This window comes from Mobula hypostoma, chromosome 17, assembly GCF_963921235.1.
Source record: "Mobula hypostoma chromosome 17, sMobHyp1.1, whole genome shotgun sequence".
NCBI classification, from domain to species: Eukaryota; Metazoa; Chordata; class Chondrichthyes; order Myliobatiformes; family Myliobatidae; genus Mobula; species Mobula hypostoma.
The window spans coordinates 43,506,683-43,530,631 of NC_086113.1; the positions used below are offsets into that span (position 1 = coordinate 43,506,683).

General features: G+C 40.6%; 1 protein-coding gene across 10 annotated transcripts in view; it reads right to left on the reverse strand.

Annotated features, from left to right (window-relative positions):
* Positions 1-23,949, reverse strand: part of LOC134357983 (catenin delta-2-like) — a 1,288,623-nt gene that overhangs the window by 153,376 nt on the left and 1,111,298 nt on the right. For all 10 annotated transcript variants that reach the window (XM_063069823.1, XM_063069822.1, XM_063069826.1 and 7 more), the window contains one exon: positions 8,958-9,171. In XM_063069823.1, the coding sequence (XP_062925893.1) occupies positions 8,958-9,171 (214 nt within the window). The remainder of the gene's footprint in view (positions 1-8,957; positions 9,172-23,949) is intronic.

Consider the following 23,949-nt stretch of genomic DNA (forward strand, 5'->3'; position numbering starts at 1 on the left):
CATGTCTGCATGCAGCAGGACTTGGTCAATATTCCGTCATAACTAACGATTGCCTAGTATCATCAGTTCTGGACAATGACCAATTCCAACAAAGTGCAAGTTAACTTATCACTCTTTACAAACTCTTAATATTCAATGGTGTTACCATCATGAACACGCTAATCAAACTGGATTTCCACCTGGTGCTCTGGTTTTCCCCAGCATCCCACAGACATGGTGCTAGTAAGTTGTGGGTATGCTATGTTGGCACCAAAAGCAAGGCAACACTTGGAGGCTGTGCAGCACATATTCGAACTGTGTTGGTCATTGACGCCATGGGCACATTTCACTGTATGTTTCAATCTTTTGATGTACATGTAACAAATAAAGGTAATCTCTCTCTTTGAAACATTGACTTCCTGAGGACCATTGTTCACTAAAAAAACTACTGAACCAGCTACATAACTACAACAGTCTGTAAGAGCAAGACCAAAGTCACATGGCAAATGACACCTGACCCTCCAAAGTATCAAAATCCTTCAAAGGAATAAGCCCGAACTATTATGGAATACTCTCCAATTTCTTAGAAACAGGACATTGCAGCCCATTTGACTGGAGACCATGTACAATCCTAAACATTTATTCTGACTGCCACCAGTGCACTGTGTACCATCAAATTAAAGTACTGAAATTATGCACTAAGGCTACTTCAACAGCCCATGAAGTCTGTCACCAAGAAGGACATTTTCTTCATGTCACTTACTATTTTGACTTTGAAATATTATACTGCTCTTGGAATTTCCTGCTTGAAGACATTGAGGGAGCTCCTTCAACAGAAGGAATTCAGTGGTTCATGAAGGTACCTCACCACCACTATCAGAATACCTTATCAATAATAATATGCATATTCCATAAATGAATAAGAAAAACTTTTGTACTTCTACATGTACAGACTAATGCATGATAATCCTTAAATTGCTGTGTTTATGCTTGGTTATGATGGCAAACTAAGAGGAATAGATAGAGTGGACAGCCAGTGCCTCTTCCCCAGGGCACCACTGCTCAGTACAAGAGGACATGGTTTTAAGGTAAGGGGTGGGAAGTTCAAGGGGGATATCAGAGGAAGGTTTTTTACTCAGAGAGTGGTTGGTGCGTGGAATGCACTGCCTGAGTCAGTGGTGGAGGCACATACACTAGTGAAGTTTAAGAGACTACTAGACAGGTATACGGGGGAATTTAAGGTGGGGGGTTATATGGGAGGCAGAGTTTAAGGGTCGGCACAACATTGTGGGCCGAAAGGCCTGTACTGTGCTGTACTATTCTATGTTCTACATTCAAATGTTGATGGTTTCCTACCTTATCCAAGTTTTAAAACAAAGGCTCAAGCAACATATAAAGCTCCATTAAAATTTCAACTATTCCCAAAAATAGGATGCTCCTTCTCACCTCAAATAGTTTTACTTGTTGGTGATAAGAAAGTAAATAGTAAGTTTTTTTTAAACCAAGCTGAGCATTGGGAGCAAAAAAACTATCAATGAAACCCCAAGGAGCATGTCCAAACTGAGATGGCAAAACTTACAAGGTTACAGTAAAATTAAATCTTGTCAAATCTGCTTCCTATTGCCAATTCTTTGTCAATCCTCTTTAGTAATGGAGCTGTAAACATTGATCAGGTGACAAATATGCTAGACTTCAGTACAGAACAAAACATAGGTAATGTTGTACTGTGTCACACTATGTTCTCTGGCTCTTTCATTTGTTCAAAAGGTGAGGCTTGAAGTTGCACAGGAACATTATACTTAAAGAAAGTGCTTGTTTTGGGAGAATACTGAACATGCTCTTATATACTCAGATTAAAGATAATCCAGATTAAATCACTATTATGTCATCAAGTGCATAGTGTATGGCAGTTTAACTTGTGGTCCTCACCCTACAGGACCGAGTCATTTGCTTCTCCAAGTCAGGGTAGCATGTCACTATTTGTGGTATTATTTATTAGCTATTTTGACTGATTTTCAGCTTTGTGCTACTGGTAAAATTATATAGTTATTTTTAGAGCTGCTGCCTACACGAAGGACGCTAAAAATGTGTGATTAGATAGTTTTAGATACTGTGACGGGATCCTGAATTACCCCTATGCACTGTGCTAGTTTACCTCTATTAACTGTGCTTTTGAAAAGAGAGAGAGTTATTTAACACCAGAGTTATTTAACACCAACAACTTGTTTGTAAAAGAGAGAGATGGCACCGAGCAGTTCGTAAATTGCTATGGTGACCAAAAGCGCTGTTATTTAATGGACACTCAATGTTATGATTTTCAGCAGTGTGTTGATACTTCTCAAGGACAGTCGCCTGCTTGTGCATTTCTTAGAGGGAGAGAAGAAGGAGGAGTTATTTGAATGACAGTTGATGCTCAGCACGGGAAGATAAAATAGGAGGTCAGACGACAGACCTCAGGCACGTTTTGGACACTGAATGAACATTGTTGTGCCCGCAGGAAAAGTGGGTTTTGGAGGATCGATCAGGTGGATTGATCCGTCGCTCATGCAGTGGAAAGGGAAGGGGTTGACTGGTGGGGAGCTGTCCATGTGTCCACCTTCGCCTGGGGGATAGCTCCACCACAGAAAACCGGACCCCTTTGTTAAAGTCACAATCGGTGACCTTTAAAGGATTTCAGAGGACAATGAGGAGATCGAAGGCATCAGCTCACCTGAAGACTCAAATCTCTCCCTCTCTCTCTCTCTCCATCACTACTCAACTCAGTACCACGAACTGAACTGAACTTTACTCATCATCATAAGACTGTATCTCTTTACCCCCAGACTTAAAGAAGCTTGGTTTTTCATACATATATTTCCACACTTACTGATATACTTACTTTTATATATATAATCATTGCTAACCTGTTTGATTTATCTACATTTATATTACTGTATCGCGTAGTTACTAATAAGTATTATTAGTTACTAGCAATACTGGACTCCAAAGTGTTCTCTATTTCTGCTGGTTCTTTATTCCTGTCATGCGGTACGTGACAAAATCTATATATTAAGGTGCCCCGAGCTTTATACTTAGTGGTTTTAATACATAAGGATAAACTCAATAGCCATAATCATTTACGTGTATTAGGAATTTACTGTGGTTTGTTGGCACAACTTGCAACAAAAAAAAATTAATAATTGTTAAGAATAAAGAATTATTATAAAATTAAGTTAGAGGTTAAAGAATGGATATGGAATAAAATATGCATAAACACATAAATACCAGCATATATTTACAATGTAAACAACATTATAAAAAGTGGTTTAAAGTGGTATAGTGACTGGGGTAATAGATAGAGAGGGTGAAGGGAGGCTATGTAGAATGGTTCATCAGATTAACTGCTGGAGCAAAGAAACTTTTATGATGCAAGGAAGTTTTTTTTTTGCTTTGTAGCCCTATAGTGCTTTGCAGAAGGGAACGTTTGGAAAAGGTAGTTTGCTGGGTGAATAGTATCCACCCTGATATTTCTGTCATGCTTCTTTTTCCTGCACACATACAAGACTGGCAATGAAGGTAGACTGCAGCCAATAGCTTTTTCTACTGACCTGACAGTTCAGAGTAGTTTTTGTATATTGTGAGAAGATGCTGCACCAAAACAGACTGTAATGGCTGATGTGAGGATGCTGTCTATGATGGCAGAGTAGAATTGTACCATGACGTTCTGAAGAAGATATTTATATTTAGAGTATTTTTAGTACTCATAGTTAGAATATTTTGCCACAATACCACATCAGCCCAATTGTAAGAGCATCTCCCAGTTCTTGATATCCCCCATCAAAGGGAATAGAATGTACATTTATTCAAAGACAAAATTTAAAGAATGGTTGGATCAGGAACTATAGCAACTCCTAAATAAAAACAAAGTAATTTATATAGAAACTTGCAACAAATAAGGGATTTTTATGTGTAAATTATAGGCACAGAATCATTTTTGGTATTTTAATCAGTGTGGACACAAAATGTGTTTGGCAAAGAAATTAACCAGTCACTTCCATTCTGCCAGACCAGATCTGAAAACAATTGGCACAACATGGACAAACACTGATGCTGCCCTTAAGCATTTAGCACCTTAGATTGCATCTGTACAAATAATGAAGGCTACCATGATTGAAATGTATGACAATATATACCAGAGAGAAATAAAAGAGTAATAAGGCATTTCAGTTTCTCCAGTGTTAACTGCAAGCTTCCAATCAGCATTACACCAGTTGGAAAATTAGCCATGATGGCCAAATACTATTAAAAGGCTCACTTAGGAACAAGTTAATGGGGTATTTTGTGACGCTGTGATAAGATCATAATGTGCAAGATGTGAAGCCATCTCTTGTAGACTTGAACTACATTTTGATAATATTGGAAGTGAACCACAAACTTCATGAGGAAGAGAGGTGAAGGTTTTCTCTCTGTGGCCAAAGTAAACATTGTTTTTCAATCAAGCTCAAAGCTATATAAAAATGCAATGCATGCCATGCAGTATTGTGGCACCAAAGCATGGGTCAGTATTCTAGCTTTGCAATAATGAACACTGATTGTTATCATTAACTGCAGAAAAATAAACTCCTGGGAAGTTAACCTGAACAGCAACATACATACTGGCTGTGTTGATATCTTATTCATCACAAGTGCACAAACAACTCCCTGAGGCTACATGTTTTGACAGTGAAACAAAGAGATGAGTAAATATGTCATGACTAGCACTGTCATATTATTAGGTCTGCCACTCTGTGGGATACCTTGTCAATGAACATTCCTCACGGTTACACAGCGCCCTGCCAGTAGATTTGGCAGGCATCTAATTATACTTGCCTAAGAGATTGAAGGTGTTACAGACAGCACAAGCATTCTTCATGAGTCTCAGATGAAAGACAAAGCTATCTTCTGCCAGCGACTAACTAGGTATTATTCCATGAGGTATATCAAGCTGAGCCTTTGTGTTCCACCTCTGATTAGATTTCCTTCCGCTCTCATTGTGCTATCTGCCAGCAGCCCTGTCACTACTAATGGTGATGAAGTGGCGACCATTGCCAAAAAATAAATTGCCCTTCTTCACCGTTCATTAGTTACTGCGCTTTGCAACTGGATATGCTGAATAGCTACATCCAGTTGGCACTTTAAAAGCCCCCTGTGAGTTCTTCACCAAATAAGAGAAAGTTTCATCTTGAAGGATCAGATCTTAAACGGGGCATTTTGCAGTTTGCCTTCATGTGATTATAACCATATAACCAGAACCATATAACAATTACAGCACGGAAACAGGCCATCTCGGCCCTTCTAGTCCATGCCAAACTCTTACTCTCACCTAGTCTCACCGACCTGCACTCAGCCCATAACCCTCCATTCCTTTCCTGTCTATATAGCTGTCCAATTTAACTTTAAACAACATCGAACCTGCCTCAACCACTTCTGCTGGAAGCTTGTTCCACACAGCCACCACTCTTTGAGTAAAGAAGTTCCCCCTCATGTTATCCCTAAACTTTTGCCCTTTAACTCTGAACTCATGTCCTCTTGTTTGAATCTCCTCCACTCTCAATGGAAAAAGCTTATCCACGTCAACTCTATCAATCCCCCTCATAATTTTAAATACCTCTATCAAGCCCCCCCCTCAACCTTGTACGTTCCAAAGAATAAAGACCCAACTTGCTGAACCTTTCTCTGTAACTTATTTCAAAGTTCAAAGTAAATTTATCATATACATCACTATATACAACCCAGAAATTCATTTGCTTGCAGGCATTCACAGTAAATGCATGAAAAAAATAGAATCAATGGAAAGCCGCACTGAACCGGACAAACAACATGCAAAGGACAACAAACTATGCAAATACAAACAGAAATAATAATGATAATAAACAAACAAACAAATAAATAAATAAGCAATAAATATCAAGAATATGAGATGAACAGAGTTTTTGGAGACTGAGTCCACAGGTTGTAGGAAAAGTTCAGTGATAGGGCGAGTGAAGTTGAGGGAAGCTCCTGGTTCAAGAGCCTAAAAGTTAAGGGGTAATAACTGTTCCTGAACTTGGTGGCTGGTCCTAAGGCTCCTGTACCTTCTTCCTGATGGCAAAAGTGAGAGGCGAGTATGGCATGGATTGTGGGAGTCTTTGATGATGAATGCTACTTTCCTAAGACAGCTTCTTGCAGAAGTGCTCAATGCTGGGGAGGGCTTTACCCGTGACGGACTGGGCTGAATCCACTGCTTTTTGTAGGCTTTCCCATTCCAGGGCACTGGTGTTTCCGTGATGCAACCAATCAATACTCCATCCCATTTTTTTTTTCAGTGATACAATGCAGAGTCGGCTTCTTCTGGCCCTTTGAATCACACTGCCCCAACAACCTGCACAAACTGAATGAACCCACCCTAATCACGGGACAATTTGCAAAGACCAGTTAATCTATCCGGTATGTACTTGAACTGTGGGAGGAAACTGGAGAACGTAGGGCAACCTACATATTTCAAGGCGAGGACATGCAGAATTGAGCTCTGAACTCCGGAGCAATAATAGCACCGTGCTAACTGCTACGTTACCGTGATGCCCGCAGTAGATTTTAGATGACATGCCGAATCTTTGCAAACTTCGAAGAAAGAAGAGGCACTGCCATGCTTTCTTTGTGATGGAACCTACATGCTGGCCCAGGACAGATTCTTTGAAATGATAACACCAAGTAATTTAAAGTTGCTGACCCTCTCCACCTCTGATCTCTCGATCAGTGCTCGCTCACGGACTTCCGGTTTCCTTTTTCTGAAGTCAATAATCAGCTTCTTGGTGTTGTTGACATTAAGTAAGAGGTTGTTGTTGTGGCACCACTCAGCCAGATTTTCAAACTCCCTCCTATATGCTGATTTGTCACCACCTTTGATTTGGCCAATGATAGCGGTGTTGTTAGCAAACTTCTGGAGCTGAGCTTAGCCTCATAGTCGTAAGTATAAAGTGAATAGAGCAGGAGGCTGAGCACACAGCTTTGTGGTGCGCCTGAGCTGAAGGAGATCGTGGAGGAGATGTTGTTGTCAATATGAACTGACTGGGGTTTCCAAGTGGGGAGACTGAGCATCCAGTTGCACATGGAGGTACTGAGGCCCAGGTCTTGAAGCTTGTTGACTAGGTGTGAAGGTATGATAGCATTGAATGCCAAGCTGCTCTAATTCCATACCTCAGCTTGCCCATCAAACTCCTGGTAATGTCTCACTTTCAGTTAACGCTTTCTCAGTATTTTATGAGTCTATTTCAAAGCAAGGCATTGCATAGCATTCATTGCTCCAGCTATTTTTCAGTTGGAAGACTTGTTTCCCGGACCATCACATAACTTGTTTCTGTCATTACCTGAGAGCACCAGCAGTTCAGTAGAGCATGGCCAACAATATTGCACTGACATTTTAACCTACTGCAGTGTCAACCTAACCCTTCACTTCTAAGAAGACCTCCTTCTTTCTTTCAGCTTTGTGTCTATTTACGGATCCCTTCATGTATCTGCTTCTACCACCAGCCCCTGCAGTGTGTCCTTCCACTCTCTGTAAAAATATACTTCTGACATTCCCTCTATACTTTCCTTCAATCACCTTAAAAGATGTTCTCTCATATCAGCCATCACCAAGCTGGGAAAAAGGCACTAGCTGTCCACTCTCTCTATGCCTCATATCATCTCATACACCTCTTTCATGTTTCCTCTCATCCTCCTTTGCTTCAAAGAGAAAAGTCCAAGTTTGCTGAACCTTTACCAACAAGAGATGCTCTCTAATACATACAGTATCCTGGTAAATCTCCTTTGCAACCTCTGTAAAGTTTCTGCATCCTTCCTAAATGAAGGAATCAGAATTGAACACAATACTCCAAGTATAGTCAAACCAGAGGTTTACAGAACTGCAACATCAACTAACAGCTCTTGAAGTCAATCCCATGACTAAGGAAGACCAACACATCATACATCTTCTTATTGGCCCTAACAACTTGCACAGCAATTTTGAGGGTTTTATAGACTTGGACCCCAAGATCCCCCACACTGCTAAGAATCCCGCCATTAACTTTTAGCCTGCCATGAAATTTGACTTTTCAAAGTGCATCAATTCACACTTTTCCAGATTGAACTCTATCTGCCAATGTAAGTCATAGAAAACCTGGAGCCTGCTCAGTTACTCAGCTAGATCATAGGTGATCGTACCTCAAGTTCTTCACTTTCCTTGATACACTTATTTCCTAAAAATTCTATTTATTTCAGCCTTATTTGCTGCCATTTTGACACCCATTGTCATTCTCATTGTCATATAAAAGAAGTTGCCCCAATTTTTTTCTGAAGCCCTTCCTGATTTCATTGCTAAATGGCCTGAGTCTTGTGGTACATTTCAAACAGATTACTCAATCTGTAAAAAGTAAAGGCAAAAGTTAAAATTAAATTTATTCCAAAGGAAATCCCATGCCTCATTCTGCTAACTTACCACTCTTACCCACTTTGAGCATCACCCCCAGTGATAGCCTTCCAATGATACACAGAGCTAAACAGATGAATACTGACTCAGGAAGAGCACTTTAATTTTTCTCAACGTTTTATTAATAAGAGATCCTATTTGTCATAAACTTCCATAATCTCAAGGTCATCTACTTGGGCCAAGATAAAGAAAAAAAAACAAACTGCTGGGAAAATGTAGCAGGTTAAGCAGAATCTGTGGAGGCAATGGGCTGGTCCCTTCTGCATCCACAGATGCTGCTTCACCCATTGAGTTAGGCTAGTATTTTTTTTTGCTCCAGGTTTTGGAATCTTGGTTCCTTTTGTCATTAGACGTTTGATCACAAAAACTGCATTTAAATATACGAATGACAACTCTGATGGAACATCCTAAAGAGTTTCATCTTGAACAAATTTCAGATGGAGGAAAGGAAGTTTCATTTCCAACTTTGGGAAGAGTGCATATTTAGACTAGAGAAAAGAAAGAGAATTCTGACCTGTAACCAGCTCCCTGATCTCCACGTCAGGAGTCTTACGAAGCAATCGCACTAGTGCTGGGATCCCACCACAGTTTTTCAAGGCAATTTTGTTGTCATCATTTGCCTTTCCGTACACCAGGTTTCTCAGGGCTCCACAGGCACTGCGATGAACTTCTTGCATACGATGGTCCAAAAGGTCTACCAACAACTGGATTCCACCTTGTCTTCTTATCTACAAGATTAATTTATTTATTAGACACTAATAATTAATCCTCTTAAAGTAAATAAATGTTCATGAGAGAAAATAATCCTATAGTTTAACAAATCCGTTCTAAATATTTAAAGTAACAGCAAGACAGTTATCCGAGCATTAAAAACTTACTCTGAATATATTCTTTCGGAAAGCAAACGTATTAAAATAAATACCTACGTTGTTATCCAATGACTTTCTCACAAAATCAGAATTTTCAATTCCTGCTCTAATGAGTTATTCAATTACAATCTACTGTTCCCAAGTTGTGGTAAATGTGATTAGTACAGGTAGTTATTCGACCACCGTCATTAATGTAAAAGGCTGAATGGCCGTTTTTCTGAGCTGTTTGACTCTATAACTCTGTTACAATTTTAGAATAATGCCAAAGCATATTTTAAGTCTACTCAACCAAGCAAATGGTTTAGCATCTTAGCCAAATGGATGACTCTCCAGTGATGCATAATCCTTCAATATTACCCTCACCTGGATCATATACTTAATTCTCAGGCAGAACTTGAACAGCAATTAGCAACACTATTGACGATCATGTCAGAGACAGAACTTTAATAAAGTCCCTTAAGATAATCTCTCTTTATTCCACCCAATAATGAAACCAGCTTCCTTGAGTTGCCAGTACACCTCTTGAGCATCCAACATCAATAAGTAGCATGAATTATGGGTGCATTCAGAGTGGCTTCCTGAAAGTAGGGAAAAGATTAGTCTGCAATTGGGTTCTAGGCTAGGCGAGTACATTGATAACCTCACTTGAAAAAAATCTTAGGAGTGATCAGCATTTATATAGTATTGTTTAAATGCAATCTACAGTTGTCAAGAAGATTACAGCCAAACATAAAAATTAATCTTAGGCAATGTAAGACAAACAGCAACTAAACCACCAATAGTACCGGGCTCCCACAATAGGTAATATGGTAATGACGCAGATGGTTTGAGATACACAGTGGCCACTTTATTAGGTACACCTATTAGTTAGTGCAAATATCTCATCAGCCAATCATGTGGCGACAACTCAATATATAAAAGCATGTAGATGTAGTCAAGAGATTCAGTTCTTATTTTGATTAAACATTAAAATAGGACAAAATTAGATCTAAGTGATTTTGATCACGGGAATGATTGTTGGTGCTAGACAGGGTGATTTGAGTATCTCAGAAAATGCAGAATGGTGTAATAAACAAAAAAAAAATCCAGTGAGTGGCAGTTCCATGCATAAAAACACCTTGTTAATGAGAGAGGTCAGAGTAGAGCAGCCAGGCTAACTCAAGCTGACAGGAAGAGGACAGTAATGTGGGTTGGGGGGTGCAGGACGTCGACTCAGACCATGAGAGGCCTGCATTGGGCATATTCATGCCTTACAAGGCGCAGATAATGTGAATAACCACACATTGTAACAGTGGTGTGCTGAAGAACACCTCTGAGAGCACAACATGTCAAACTTTGAGGTGGACAGGTTACAGCAGCAGAAGATCACAAACTTACATTTGCTGGCCACTTTGTTAGGTACAGGGAGTACCTAATAAAGTGGCCACTGTGTGCACATATCGGCCAGGTCACCAAGAACAACCTCCCTGTTCTTAGATAATCAACCACTTAACAGCTCAGAACACTCAACGTCCTACAAGATCTTTAGGAGTTGAATCCAGATTGAATATCTCTTTCTCATCTACTGCTGTTTGAGTCAGTTTTCTAAACTCCTGCCCCCTAGATGTTGAGAGTCATTAATACCATCGTCGGCAAAAAATCTAAATTTAAAGGGGCTCTTCCCATGCATGGACGGCCAATTCTGGTTGGTTATTTCCTGGCATATCTCTTGCCATCTCAATTGAGAAATTAACCCAGACCATTTTAAAGGCTACAATGGCAACTAATGCTAAAATAATGCATGCACAAAAGTGTCACATATTTCAACTTTGTAAAAATTCAAGAGGCGTATACAACAATTTCTGTTTCATCAACAATAACCTTAGAGCTTCCATTTAATTTTCCTTCTAGATTCCTTAAATCCAAAGATGCAGGGATGGGCACAGTCACAGTGACCCATCTGCACACTCTCAGATAAGACGCAACTAGAAACTGGACACTCAGTGATAGTTCTACAGTTTAATGTGAGAGAGTATTAACCAGACTAAAAGGAATGTGTCACTCCAGAGCAGCACTGAGGGAATTCTGCACTATTAAAGCAGATAAAATATTAAATTGATACTCTCTTCATCCTCTGATTTGAAATGAAAAGATCCCAACCATAAAAATAGAAGAGCTTTCAGGATTTCCCTGGACAATGCCTCTCTGCAACCAACACCACACTAAAATGACTGTCATTTTCACAAGGCTGCGTACTTGCCCTTGTTGTAAATGAAATGAGTGGTGCAGTCCCTCGTTCAAAAGTTCTGCAGTCCTGGCAGAAAATTAAATCAGTAAAGCAGGAGGCTTTATAAATGTACCCATCCACAACACCAACAATGCCTGGAACTTTAGTATGAAAGACAACTTTGAAGAATTTGCAAACATTATGCAGATGTGTACCTTTTCAGATCTATTCCAACAAAGGCAGCAGTATGAAATATTTCTTCATACTGCTTCTAGTTTAAAATGGTGCTGGTGAAACACAGCGACAATTTGCTGGCAGCAAACAAAACTACTAACTACTCTATTAAATACACTTTCTTTGCTGAAAGGTCACTGATATCAAAAGCCTGCAACTTCCTTTTTGGAGATGAGCTTTTGAACCACCTGTATGACCTAGCATTTTTGTGGTGTGAACTGAGGTCTCGAAGGTGCAGGACGGTCGTGGTGTGGTAATGTACAGACTGAACTGTGGCAGCAGGGCTGCACCCAAGTGTTAGGAACGAGCCAAGTCATGACTGGAAAGGACTTGGAGCCGATTCAAAGTAGCAGAATGAAGGTGAGGCAGTGGGGCCTGGGCCTGAGAGCGAGGGACAAGCCGATAGTTGACTGATTTAAGCACTGGACCAGATTGGAAAGATTGTGTACGGGCCAAATCGAGGTGGTGGGTTTTGGGTCCAAGAGGGAGGACCGACCAGCTGTTTCGCCAATTTAAGTGCCAAGCTAGATTGAAACGGTCAGGGTGTCGGGGCTGAAAAGGTGAGGGATGGGCCAGTTCTGAATGTGATTTACTTACTTCAGTTCTGAATGTTATTTGCTTACTTTTATGTTTGCAAAACTTTCTTGTTTTGCACTTTGGGGGCTTTGACAGTCTTTTTTTTAATGGGTTCTATTGGGTTTCTTTGTTTTGTATGGAGATAAATCTCAAGGTTGTATATAGTATACACACTTTGATAATAAATATACTTTGAACTTTGATTTGATATTTGATTCACTCTTAAAACAAGCGACGACTGAGTGTAGAAGATAACAGGAAAGGCTGCAGGCTCCAGCGATGTCCTGATTGTGCTGCTGAAGACTTGTGCTCCATGCCAGCCTTTGAAAGACTGTTCCTATATCAATACATTGGCATCTACCTGAAACAGTGAAACACCCCTCCAGAGAATGAGCTGTACACAAAAGAAGAAACAATCTACTTGGTCAACAACTGCCTCATTGTCCTACACTCAATCATCACCAAAGTGATGTAAAGCATTATTGATAGATCCATCAAGCATCACTTGCTCATCAATAACCTGCTCACTGAAGTTTAGTTTGGGTTCTGTAAGAACTACTCACCCCAGACCTCAGTACAGTCTTGCTCTAAACCTGGGCATGAGCTGAACTCTCAAAGCCTCATTAGACTGAACACGGCTTCGAGATGCCCTTTTAAAATAGGAATCTTTGAATCAGAGGGCAGAAAAGGTACCAAGTAAAAGGGAGCATAACTGTGCTTGTTGAAGGAAAATAATAAAAGCGCAGAATATTGGTATAGACATTTCTTATCATATCCAATTCCCAACTAGCAGCAGCTCTTTGATCTTGAGATCATTAAGTGGGATTGCTTATTGTTCAGTGGTTGTTTGGTTTTGTTCACAGCTCCTCAGATAATGAAAGAGTCCAAGAGAGAGCAGCAGAACAAGACACATTCAATTTCTTCGTTCATAAAGAGCAAATAACGTACGGCACACATTTCGTAAGTGATCAGAGTGCATCAACCTACTTCCTGACATTCAAAGCCACTATTGTCACTGAGGCTACGTCCACACTAGACCAGATAAATCGGTAGCTGAAGTTTCTTCTCTTCGATTTGATCCTCCGTCCACACTGAAACAGCATTTTCCTCCCCCGAAAACGGAGCTTTTCTAAAACGCTCTCCAAAGTGTTTAAATCTGAAAACGCCGGTTGGGCGTTGTAGTGTGTACGGGGTAACCGGAGGTTTTAAAAAACCTGTCGTCCCTTTCATCGGTGAAGAGACTATGGCTGTAGGAAATGTTTCCAGGGTGACCCCTCTGTGGGAGTGGGGAAGATGTTGGTGGGGCCACCCGGGGGTCTGTGTGGCTATTGTGGTGGCTGTAAGGCTGGTATTGTGGCGGTGAAAAGTACTGGGGGCGGGGGGGAGCCATCATATTCCTGATCATTGCAAATCCCTCTGCAACAGAGTTAGTCAGTTTTTCAATGTTCGTCATCAGCAGGTCATACTGTCCGTGAACTCCCTGTCGGTTGCCTCCATACGTTCCAGTATTTGTTTTTTCAGTTTTAAGTCCTCCTGCGCGAGAGCCAACAGCTGTCCATCATTTGGCAATTTCCTTTTAAGTTTTTCTAGTCTGTAACTGGACAAACGTGCATCAAGTATACCATTTCCTCTTCACTTGTTTTCTGTAGATGGGTCCTGCGCATACCCAGTAGGAGGAGATTCGCCCAAATATCTGTTTTAATGTAGACGGAGGTACTTTCAAAAACGCCTAGTGTGGACGTCTATCATTTTTTACGTGAAACCGGCGTTTTCAAAATTATCCAATCTTGTGTGGACATAGTCTGAGTTCCCCCTGCCGCCAACACCCTGGGGGTGGGGAGGGCGGAATCAAAATCAACTATAAATCTAATCTGCTACATAAATACAGGGGCTACAAGAACATGATTAAGACTGACCATTCTATAGCAAACAGCACTTATTTTGACTGCCCTACTTCCTCTATTAATAGGACTGTCAGAAGATAGAACACTCCTCATTTCCTCAGATGAATATAATTCCAGTAATGCTTAAGAAGCTCAATATCCTAACCCAGTTCACAACAGACTGCTTGATCAGCATGGCACTCACGAGAATCACGATGGCAGCATTATGTACAATCTTGCCATAAGACCACAAGACATAGAAGCAGAATTAATTCATTTGGCCTGTTGAATCTGGTCCGCCATTTCATCATGGCTGATCCATTTTACCTCTGAACCCCAATCTCCTGCCTTCTCCCCATATCACTTCATGCCAGGACCAATCAAGAATCTATCAAGCTCTGCCTTAAATATACAATAAGACTTGGCCTCCACAGCTGTATGTTGCAAAGAATTCCACAGATACACCACTCTCTGGTTAAAGAAATTCCTCCTTATCTCTATTCTAAAAGGGCACCCCTCTATTTGGAGGCTGTGGTCTGCCCTTAAGCTCTCCCACTATAGGAAACACCCTCTCCACATCCACTCTGTCAAGGTCTTGCACCATTCGATAGGTTCCAATGAGGTCACAGCTGCATCTTCTGAACTTCAGTGAATACAGTTTCAGAGCCATCAAAAGCTCTTCATATGACAAGCTGAAAACCTGGAATAATTTTCATGAACCTCCTTTGAACACTCTCCAGTTTCAGCACATCCTGTGCTCCCAACCCCCACCAGTAAGTCATCCCCTTCAGTAGTATCTAAAGTTGTATACTTATTATTGAAGGGAATAGCCACAGGTGTAGTCTGCACTGGCTGTGCATTTCTCCTCCTTCTCCTGACAGTCACCCAGTCTCCTGCAACCTAGGGGTGACTATCTCTCTGTAGCTCCTGTCTATCACCTCCTCATTCTCCCGTATGAGTCGAAGGTCATCGAGCTGCAGCTCCAGTTCCTAATATGTTCTCTCAGGAGCTGTGATTCGGTGCGCCTGACGCAGATGTGCTTTTCTGTGAGACCAGAAATCTCCCAAGCTTCCCACATCCCACACACAGTACAAAACACTGCCCCTGGAGCCATTCTCATTGCCCTAACAGATGAGGAATTAATGAATAAGGACAGAGGGAAAGTAACTTACAAGACAATGTACCTCACTCAAACCTGATCTCAGCTAAGTCTGATGAGCCAATGCCACTCTAAACACTGGCATACTCAGAAATAATGGCTGCTCTGCTTGCATTTGAATTACTCTTATTGGTCCCTTCTAATGAATCCATCTTGCTGATTCTTCGCTCCTCAGTTCAGAGAAACTGCCATGAAACTCTGCCCTTGAAATTCACCCTCCTGATTCCGCACCCCTGACATGGATTGTCCAAGGCTTCTTCAATAATAGTTCTCAAACATTTACTTATACTTCCAGGACAAGGGTAGCAGATACATAGCAGCACCACCATCTACAAGTTACACTTTACCCTGACCTGGATATATATTGCCGTTTCTTTCTCACAACTAATTCAAAAATCATACAGGAAGTATTTTCTTCAACAGTATGACTCTAGAGGTCAAAAGTGGTTATTCACTGCCCCAAGGGAATTTGTGGATGGACATTGAAATTGGCCTTGCTAGCCTTACCCTAAACAATAAAGAAAACATTCTATCCACATGTCTCATGGCTGAGAATGGGAACTGCTCTGCTTGTGACTGCAAGAAACAGCTGAGGATTGTGGACACAGCTCAGTACATGGCAGAAATCAGCCTCCCCTCCATCGACACCGTCTACACTTCTCACTGCCGCAGTAAAGCAGTCAGCATAATTAATGATCTCACCTAGTCTACACGTTCTCTGTTCTTCCCTCTTCCATCGGGCAGAAGATACAAAAGCTTAAAAGTACATACCACCAGGCTCAAAGACATCTTTCACCTCATTGTTATAAGACTATTGAGTGGTTCCCTAGTACGATAAGATGGCCCCTTCACTTCACACTCTTACCTTGTTATGGTATTGCACTTAATTGACTGCCTACACAGCTGTTACCCTAAATTCTACGTTCTGTTATTGTTTTACCTTGTTCTACCTCAATGCACTGTGTAACAATTTGATCTGTATGAACAGTATGCAAGACAGGCATTTCACTGCACCTTAGTACATGTGACAATAAATAAACTAATTCCAATTCCTGATAAAATCTCCATGCCATTTGAAGTCTAGTCAACTGTGAGACTAACAAGACGTGCTTTGACAGCTTTATGAAAATTAGTAAGAGATTGTCACGTCCAAGCAACCACCCGCCTGAGAAGGAACTCCATGAGGGCTTTGAAGAAATTTTCACATTATTTGAAAACAAGAAATTATTCTCAAGTCGAAGTTCAAAGTTCAAAGTAAATTCATTATCAAATACATGTATGTCACCATATCCAACTCTGAGATTCATTTTCTTGTAAGCATACTCAATAAATACATAAGAAGATAATAATCATAATAAAATCAATGAAAGACTGCACCAACTTGGGCATTCAACTAAGTGTGCAAAGACAACAAACTGCAAATACAAAAAGAAATAAATAATAATAAATAAATAAGCAATAAATTTCAAGAACATGAGATGAATGGTCCTTGTGTTGAGTCCACAGGCTGTGGGAACATTTCAATAATGGGGCAATTGAGGTGAATGGAGTTATCCCCCTTGCTTCAAAAGCCTGGTGGTTGAGGGGTAATAACTGTTCCTGAACCTGTGGGTATGAGCTCTGAGGCTCCTGTACCTTCTTCCTGATGGCAGTAGTGAAAAGGGAGCATGTCCAAGGTGGAGGGGGTCCCTGATGATGGCTGCTGCTTTCCTGTGATGTTTTGCATAAATGTTCTAAATGGAGAGGGTTTTATTCGTGATGGGATGGACCATATCCACTACTGTTCAAGGGCACTGGTGTTTCCATACTAGGCTGTGATACAGCCAGTCAATTTACTCTCCACTACACATCTATAGAAGTTTGTCAAAGTTTTAGACGTCATGCTAAATCCTCGCAAACTCCTGAGGAAGTAGAGGCACTGCCATGCTTTCTTCATAATTGCCATTATGAGCTGGGCTTGGGGCAGATCGTCCAAAATAATAACACCAAGGAATTTAACATTGCTGACCCTCTCCACCTCTGACCCTCCAGTGAGAACTGGCTCATGGACCTCTGGTTCCCTTTTCCTGAAGTCAATGCTCAGCTTTTTGGACTTGCTAACATTAAGTAAGAGGTTGTTTCAATCTCCCTTCTACATGCTGATTCATCACCAGCTTTGATTTGGCCTATGACAGTGGTGTTATCAGCAAACTTGAATATGGCACTGGAATTGTGTTAGCCACACAGTTGGAAGTGTAAAGCAAGTACAGCGGGGGGCTAAGCACACAGCCTTGTGGTGCACCTGTGGTGAGGGAGATCATGGAGGTGATGTTGTTGCTAATCTGAATTGACTGTGGTCTGCAAATGAGGAAATCCAGGATCCAATTGCACAAAGAGGTATTGAGGCCAAGGTCTTGGAGCTTACTGACTAGTTTTGATGGGATGACAGCATTGAAGCTGAGCTGTAGTCAATAAAAAGCATCCTGAAGTAGTACTTTTACTCTGCAGATATTCCAGGATTGAGTGAAGAGGCAATGAGATGGTACCTGCTGTGCACCTATTGCTTCAGCGGGCAAATTGGAGTGGATCCAAATTGCTTTACAGGCAGGAGTTGATATGTTTCATTACCAACCTCTCAAAACATTTCATGACTGTGGATTTAAGTGCCACAGGATGATAGTCATTGAGGCAGATTACCATGGTCTCTTTGGGCACCTGTATAATTGAAGCTTGCTTGAAGCAGGTGGGCACTTCGGACTGCTGAAGTGAGAGGTTAAAGATCTCTGTGAACACTCAACCAAATGATCAGCACAGGTGCTAGTACTTGGCCAGATATCTCGTCTGGGCTGGACCCTTTTTATGTGTTCATCTCCTGAAGGCTGCTCACACGATGGTCTCAGACTGAAATCACAGGATCATTGGGGACTGTGGGAGTTCATGATGATTCTTCCATGTTTTGATGGTCAAAGTGAGCATAGAAGGCATTGAGTTCATCTGGAGAGGAAGCCCTATTGTCGCCTATGTCTCTTGATTTAACTTTATAAGAGTTAATAGTATCCAAGCCCTGCCACAACTCTTGAGCATCCTTCGTTGATTCAAGTTTAGTCTGCAATTGCCACTTCACCTGTAAGATGGCTTTCTGGAGATTGTACCTAGACCTCTTAACTTTCTTGGTAATCAGACTTGAATGCCTCTGACCTGGCCCTCAGGAAATGGTGCATCTCATGGTTCATCCACAGCATCTGGTTGGGGAAGATTCTGAATGATCTTGTGAGGACACACTCATCTACGACTGTTTTTACAAAGTCCATGACAACCATGGTATATTCATTCAGATCCATAGATGAGTCCTTGAATATGGCCCATTCCACATACTTGAAGCAATCCTGTAGCCATTCCTCTGCCTCCAATGGCAGTGTAAACTCTGTAGGTAAATTGGGGTTACTTTGATGTGGTTAAAATGAAACCTGGTAAGGAATTATACAACTATATAGAGCAATCTCCAGGATGCCAGTACTTGCAATGCAATCAGAAGGAAATAAAGAGAAGTCAGTAGCAGTGGTAATCGAGCTGTGTATATGGCCTCTTTCCATTTGCCTTTGGGAAGACAAATATAAATTACCTTCTTGAATCACTACTACTGCTTGAACAGTGTGCAAAGAAAGTAAGACTGACTTCCATTTTGATTTTGTGGGTTCCTAGTTGCTTAATGGGAGCAATATGGGAATTGTAGACTCTTCCATTGATGGGGCATGAGATGGCTGGGTGCTTATGCAGGGTTTCTGCATGGTCCATGTTATCCCCAAACCTTGAATGGCCTCTGGCCAGAGATTCCCAGGAATCATGAGCAGAATGTATTTCTTCAAGGAGGCTTTAAGCACATCCTTTCACTCTTCCCTGTACTTTTTCTCTCTCTCTCTGTTAAGCTCTTCTCATGGCAGAGATCAGGACAGAGAGCTTGATTTGGGAGACCGGTGCTGGGCACATATTTGTCATGCCCTGTGCAATTTAGCTGATCCCGCAAAGCATCTCAGAAAGGCAGCGTCCATTATTAAAGACCTCCAGCACTCAGGGCACGCCCTTTTCTCACTGTTACCATCAGGAAGGAGATACAGAAGCCTGAAGGCACACACTCAGCGATTCAGGAACAGCTTCTTCCCCTCTGCCATCTGATTCCTAAATGGATATTGAAGCTTTGAACACTACCTCACTTTTTTTTTTAATATACAGTATTTCTGTTTTTTGCACATTAAAAAAAATCTGTTCAATATACATAATTGATTTACTTGTTTATTATTATTTTTTATTTTATTTACTTTTTTTTTCTCTCTCTGCTAGATTATATATTGCATTGAAATGCTACTGCTAAGTTAACAAATTTCACGTCACATGCGGGTGATAATAAACCTGATTCTGATTGAACAAACACTTATAGAAAAATAAACAAGCAAGAAATTACAAAGTTTTGATCTGGCAGTTTTGAAGGAATCACAATAAATGGTTAAGTTGTGTGAAAATCAAGGTTAGGTTTTCAGTGTAGTGGAATTTCTGCGCAGATTTCTATTTCCATTTTTTCTAACAATGTAAAAAGTAACTATTTTTCCCTCTATAATCCATATTGGTTTACACAGCAATGCCATTCCTCAATTTTTTTTGTACTCCATTCTCCTCACATTGCATCAACTCTCCCTGATTCAAAAACTCACATACATACTAACAGCAATTTCCTTAGTTGATAAAACTATCTACTGGCACATCTTTGGGGTGTAGGAGAAAATTGGAGCATGTGGCAGAAACCCATTTGATCACGTGGAGAACGTGCAAACTCTACAGAGAGAGCACCAGAGCCTGTGATTAAACATGAGTTGCTGGAGCTGTGAGACAGCTGTACCACCCTCCCAGGTTTTTGAGATTTCAAAACTATAGAAGAGCAACACGCACTGTGAAGATAAAACGTTCATTTTATCAAGATGTTAGATTCTGACACTTGGTTTTCTGCATGTTCTGACGGTTTGGAGACTGCTGTCATTCTGTCTGAAAAGGCAGAATAAATTCCTTTGGAAAGAAGGTAAATATTTCAAATGTAAGGATAAAAGGGATTTTACTGCTACATTATATGCTGATGGAGCTGCTTGGGATAGTATGGGATGTTTTCCATAGAAAAAATGAAACCAGGTCAACGTAAGTTAGGACAGGCAGGAATTTCCCTCTCTCCACCTTAGGTGCCTGGCTGTCAGCCATCTGCACCAATTGCAAAGAGCCCCCAACTCTCCTCTCTGCAAACTTTTCCATAGATCTTCATTAAGTTTCTGAATATCTGTCTCCGCCATGTTTCAATGTGTATGACACTGATCTCAGAGTTAGCAGATTTTATGTTGAAATCTATTCCATTACCTCAAGCAGATAATGTAGGCTTATTACCTATACTTAGGTATTATTACAAACACCTAAGGATGCTGCATGACTGGAAAAAGTTCAAAGTAAATTTATTATCAAAGCCACCATATCATGCCACCATATAAAACTATGAGACTCATTTTCTTGTGGGTATACTTCGTAAATTGAAGAACCATAATAGAATCAATGAAAGACCGCACCCAACAGGATGGACAAGATACCAATGTGCAAAAGAAAACACACCATGCAAATACAAAAATAAAGAAATAATAAGAATAAATAAATAATCAATAAATATTGAGAACCTGAGATGAAGGAGTCCTTGAAGGTGAGTCCATAGGTTGTGGGAATAGTTTAGTGATGGGGCAGGTGAAGTTGAGTGAATTTGTCCCACTGGTTCAAGAGCCGGATGGTTGAGGGGTAATAACTGTTCCTGAACCTGATGGTGTGAGTCCTGAGGCCCCTGTCTGTACCTTCCTCCTGATCGTAGCAGTGAGAAGAGAGCAGGACCTGGGTGGTGGGGGTCCCTAATGACAGATACTGCTTTCCTGCAACAGCACTCTGTGCAGATGTGCACAATAGTAAGTGCTTTATCTGCGATGGACTGGGCCATATCCACTACCTTTTGTACGATTATCCATTTAAGGGCTTTGGTGTTTCCATACCAGGCTGATGCAGCCAATGAATACTGTCCACCACACATCTATACAAGTTTGTCAAAGTTAAAGCCAAGATAAAATGTTAAAACCAAGGCCCTAACAGAGATTTTCAGAGCATGCATATAATTCTATGACACCATTTAAACTACATATGACTGGAGATGCTGGAAACTGGAGGTTAAACAGCATTTGTGGGGGAAAGCAATTGCTGATAATTCAGATTGATGTTTTGACCCAAAATATCAACATTCATTTCCCAGCACAGATGCCTGACATTTTGCTTGTTCATTTAATTTGCACAGGTGGTTTCCCTAGTGTTCTGAACCAACATCATCCAAATGTGATTATTTGATAACTGTCTATCTTTGAAACTTTGCCAATTGCCCATCATTAGAGCAGTTATCACACTTAAAAAGATTGTTCAATTAACTGAAAAGACCAGTGGAATATCTTAAGGTGGTGAGAGGCATTATAAAAAGGGTTTCTCTTTCATTTTGTTTTTAGGAGAAATTGGGGATAAAGCCTGGTCTTTTTCTTCTCTTTCTCTCTCTGTCTTTCCCTGCCAATAACTCCCTCCAAAAAACAAGACTCTCCTGAGCACAAATGGGAGGAAATTATCATCACCACTGTTCACTGCAATCTCAAGAAAAACGTCAGGAAACCATTAGGTCATCCATTTCTGTGTTTGAAAGGGTCACTTTATAAGACAAGTAATCTAAGAGTACAATATAAAACAAAATTATTCTTAAAGTAACACCAAATACGGATTAACAAATCAGTTAGCTGTAATTCTAATTGTGGAATTTTGCTCTGCTCGGATTTGCTGCTGTGATTTCACAGAAAACATAAGCACAAAGAATATTTGCCGTCTGTTCCTTAAACAATTTGGTTAGCTTGATGTCTCACTGGTCATATTGGAGATAGTACAGTGCTTTCCACTTTAATGGAGATTAATTTATAATATCATGACCAGATGTAGTATGTGATTTATGTTCTTACAAGTAAGGTTGCCTTTATAAATAAGTTATGACCATCTCAGACAGTGAGATATAAATCATACAATCAGACAAGCAAGCTATAAAACCAGCCAAGCATGTCTTTTTGCAAAACAGTGGTCAATTTTTCCAAAAACATATTTCCCCCAATTTTCAAAAACATACATTCATGTTGTTTTGGAGGTGCTAGCAATACCCACATTTATCCTCAATCCCCAGTTGCCCTTTAGATGTATTTCAGATGAGGCACGTGTACTTAAGGTGCTCACACAATACTGTTACACTGGAAGGTCCAGGAGTTGGACACAGCCATGATAAAGGAGTGCTGATATGTAACCAAGTGGTCTGGTCTATGACTCAGAAGGGAACTTGGGATTGATGTCATGCTTGTGCATGTGCTTCTCATGCCCTCCAGGTGGTAGTTTAGGAGGTGCTTTCAAAGCAGACGTGGTTAATCACTGCAGTATATACTGTGGGCAATGCAGCTGCAAAGTGGGGGTGGTAGAAAGAGTGTATATTTAGAGTAGTAAATGGCCTGATGACCATGTGGACTGCTTTGCCTGGATTGTTGGAGTCCATGACAAATAAGTACAAAGACATCCATGAGAGATGTGCCCTCAGAAATCAAAAGTCATTAATAGAATGATAATGTTACTTGGATGGTCAGGCTGGCAACATTCAAGAAAACCAGACCCAATTTTGAGAGTTCTTCAGAATTGAGAATGCACTGCCAAGGAACCCGCTAAGTCTCATGAAACAGGCGAGTCGTGGGCCTACATTTTTAGGTGCAGAACTCACCCCCCACATTCAGCTAGCACTAGCATGCTGAAGTAAACCAGTTGGGTCATTCTAGTTAAAAACAAATTTCATTTGCATTAATGTGAATTAAAAAAGAGCAAAATTAAGTCTTTAGCTTTTATTTTTAAAACTATTTCCAAGACATTTGAAGAATTTGAAATTACTTCATCCTGCTGCTAGCCTGCAGGTCACCCTTGGGCAAGGTGTAGCACCTGCTTAGCCCCCCCCCTCCGCTCAAAATCAGGGCCATTTGAAGCCATGGGAGCAGGAGGTGGATGGTCATATGAGCAGCTGGTGCATATCACAAGACCACTAACACTAGGCAATCTCTGAGGAGTATCGGTAATAACTGTGGTCAACGGTCATGTAAAGACACTGCCCAGAAGATGACAATGGCAAACCACTTCTGTAGAAAAAATTGCCAAGAACAATCATGTTTACAGAAAGACCATAATCGGCAATGCCATTCAACACAGCACATAATGAATAACAAACTCACTGTAAGAAATTATATAGAATTTCTACCTCAGTGCAATTGATAAGGAAATCATTTTTGGGAAGTATGTAATTCAATAGCCAGAAAAAATTCTAACTGTCTGAATTATGAAAAAAATACATAAACTATAAACAAATACATTTTGTGCCATAGAAAGTGGAAACAGCTATTCAATGCATGTGTTCTTTAATTTCCTCAACCCACAAAATGTTTTGAGATCTGTTTGCTTTTCCTCTTCCATCCCCTGTGACTCTT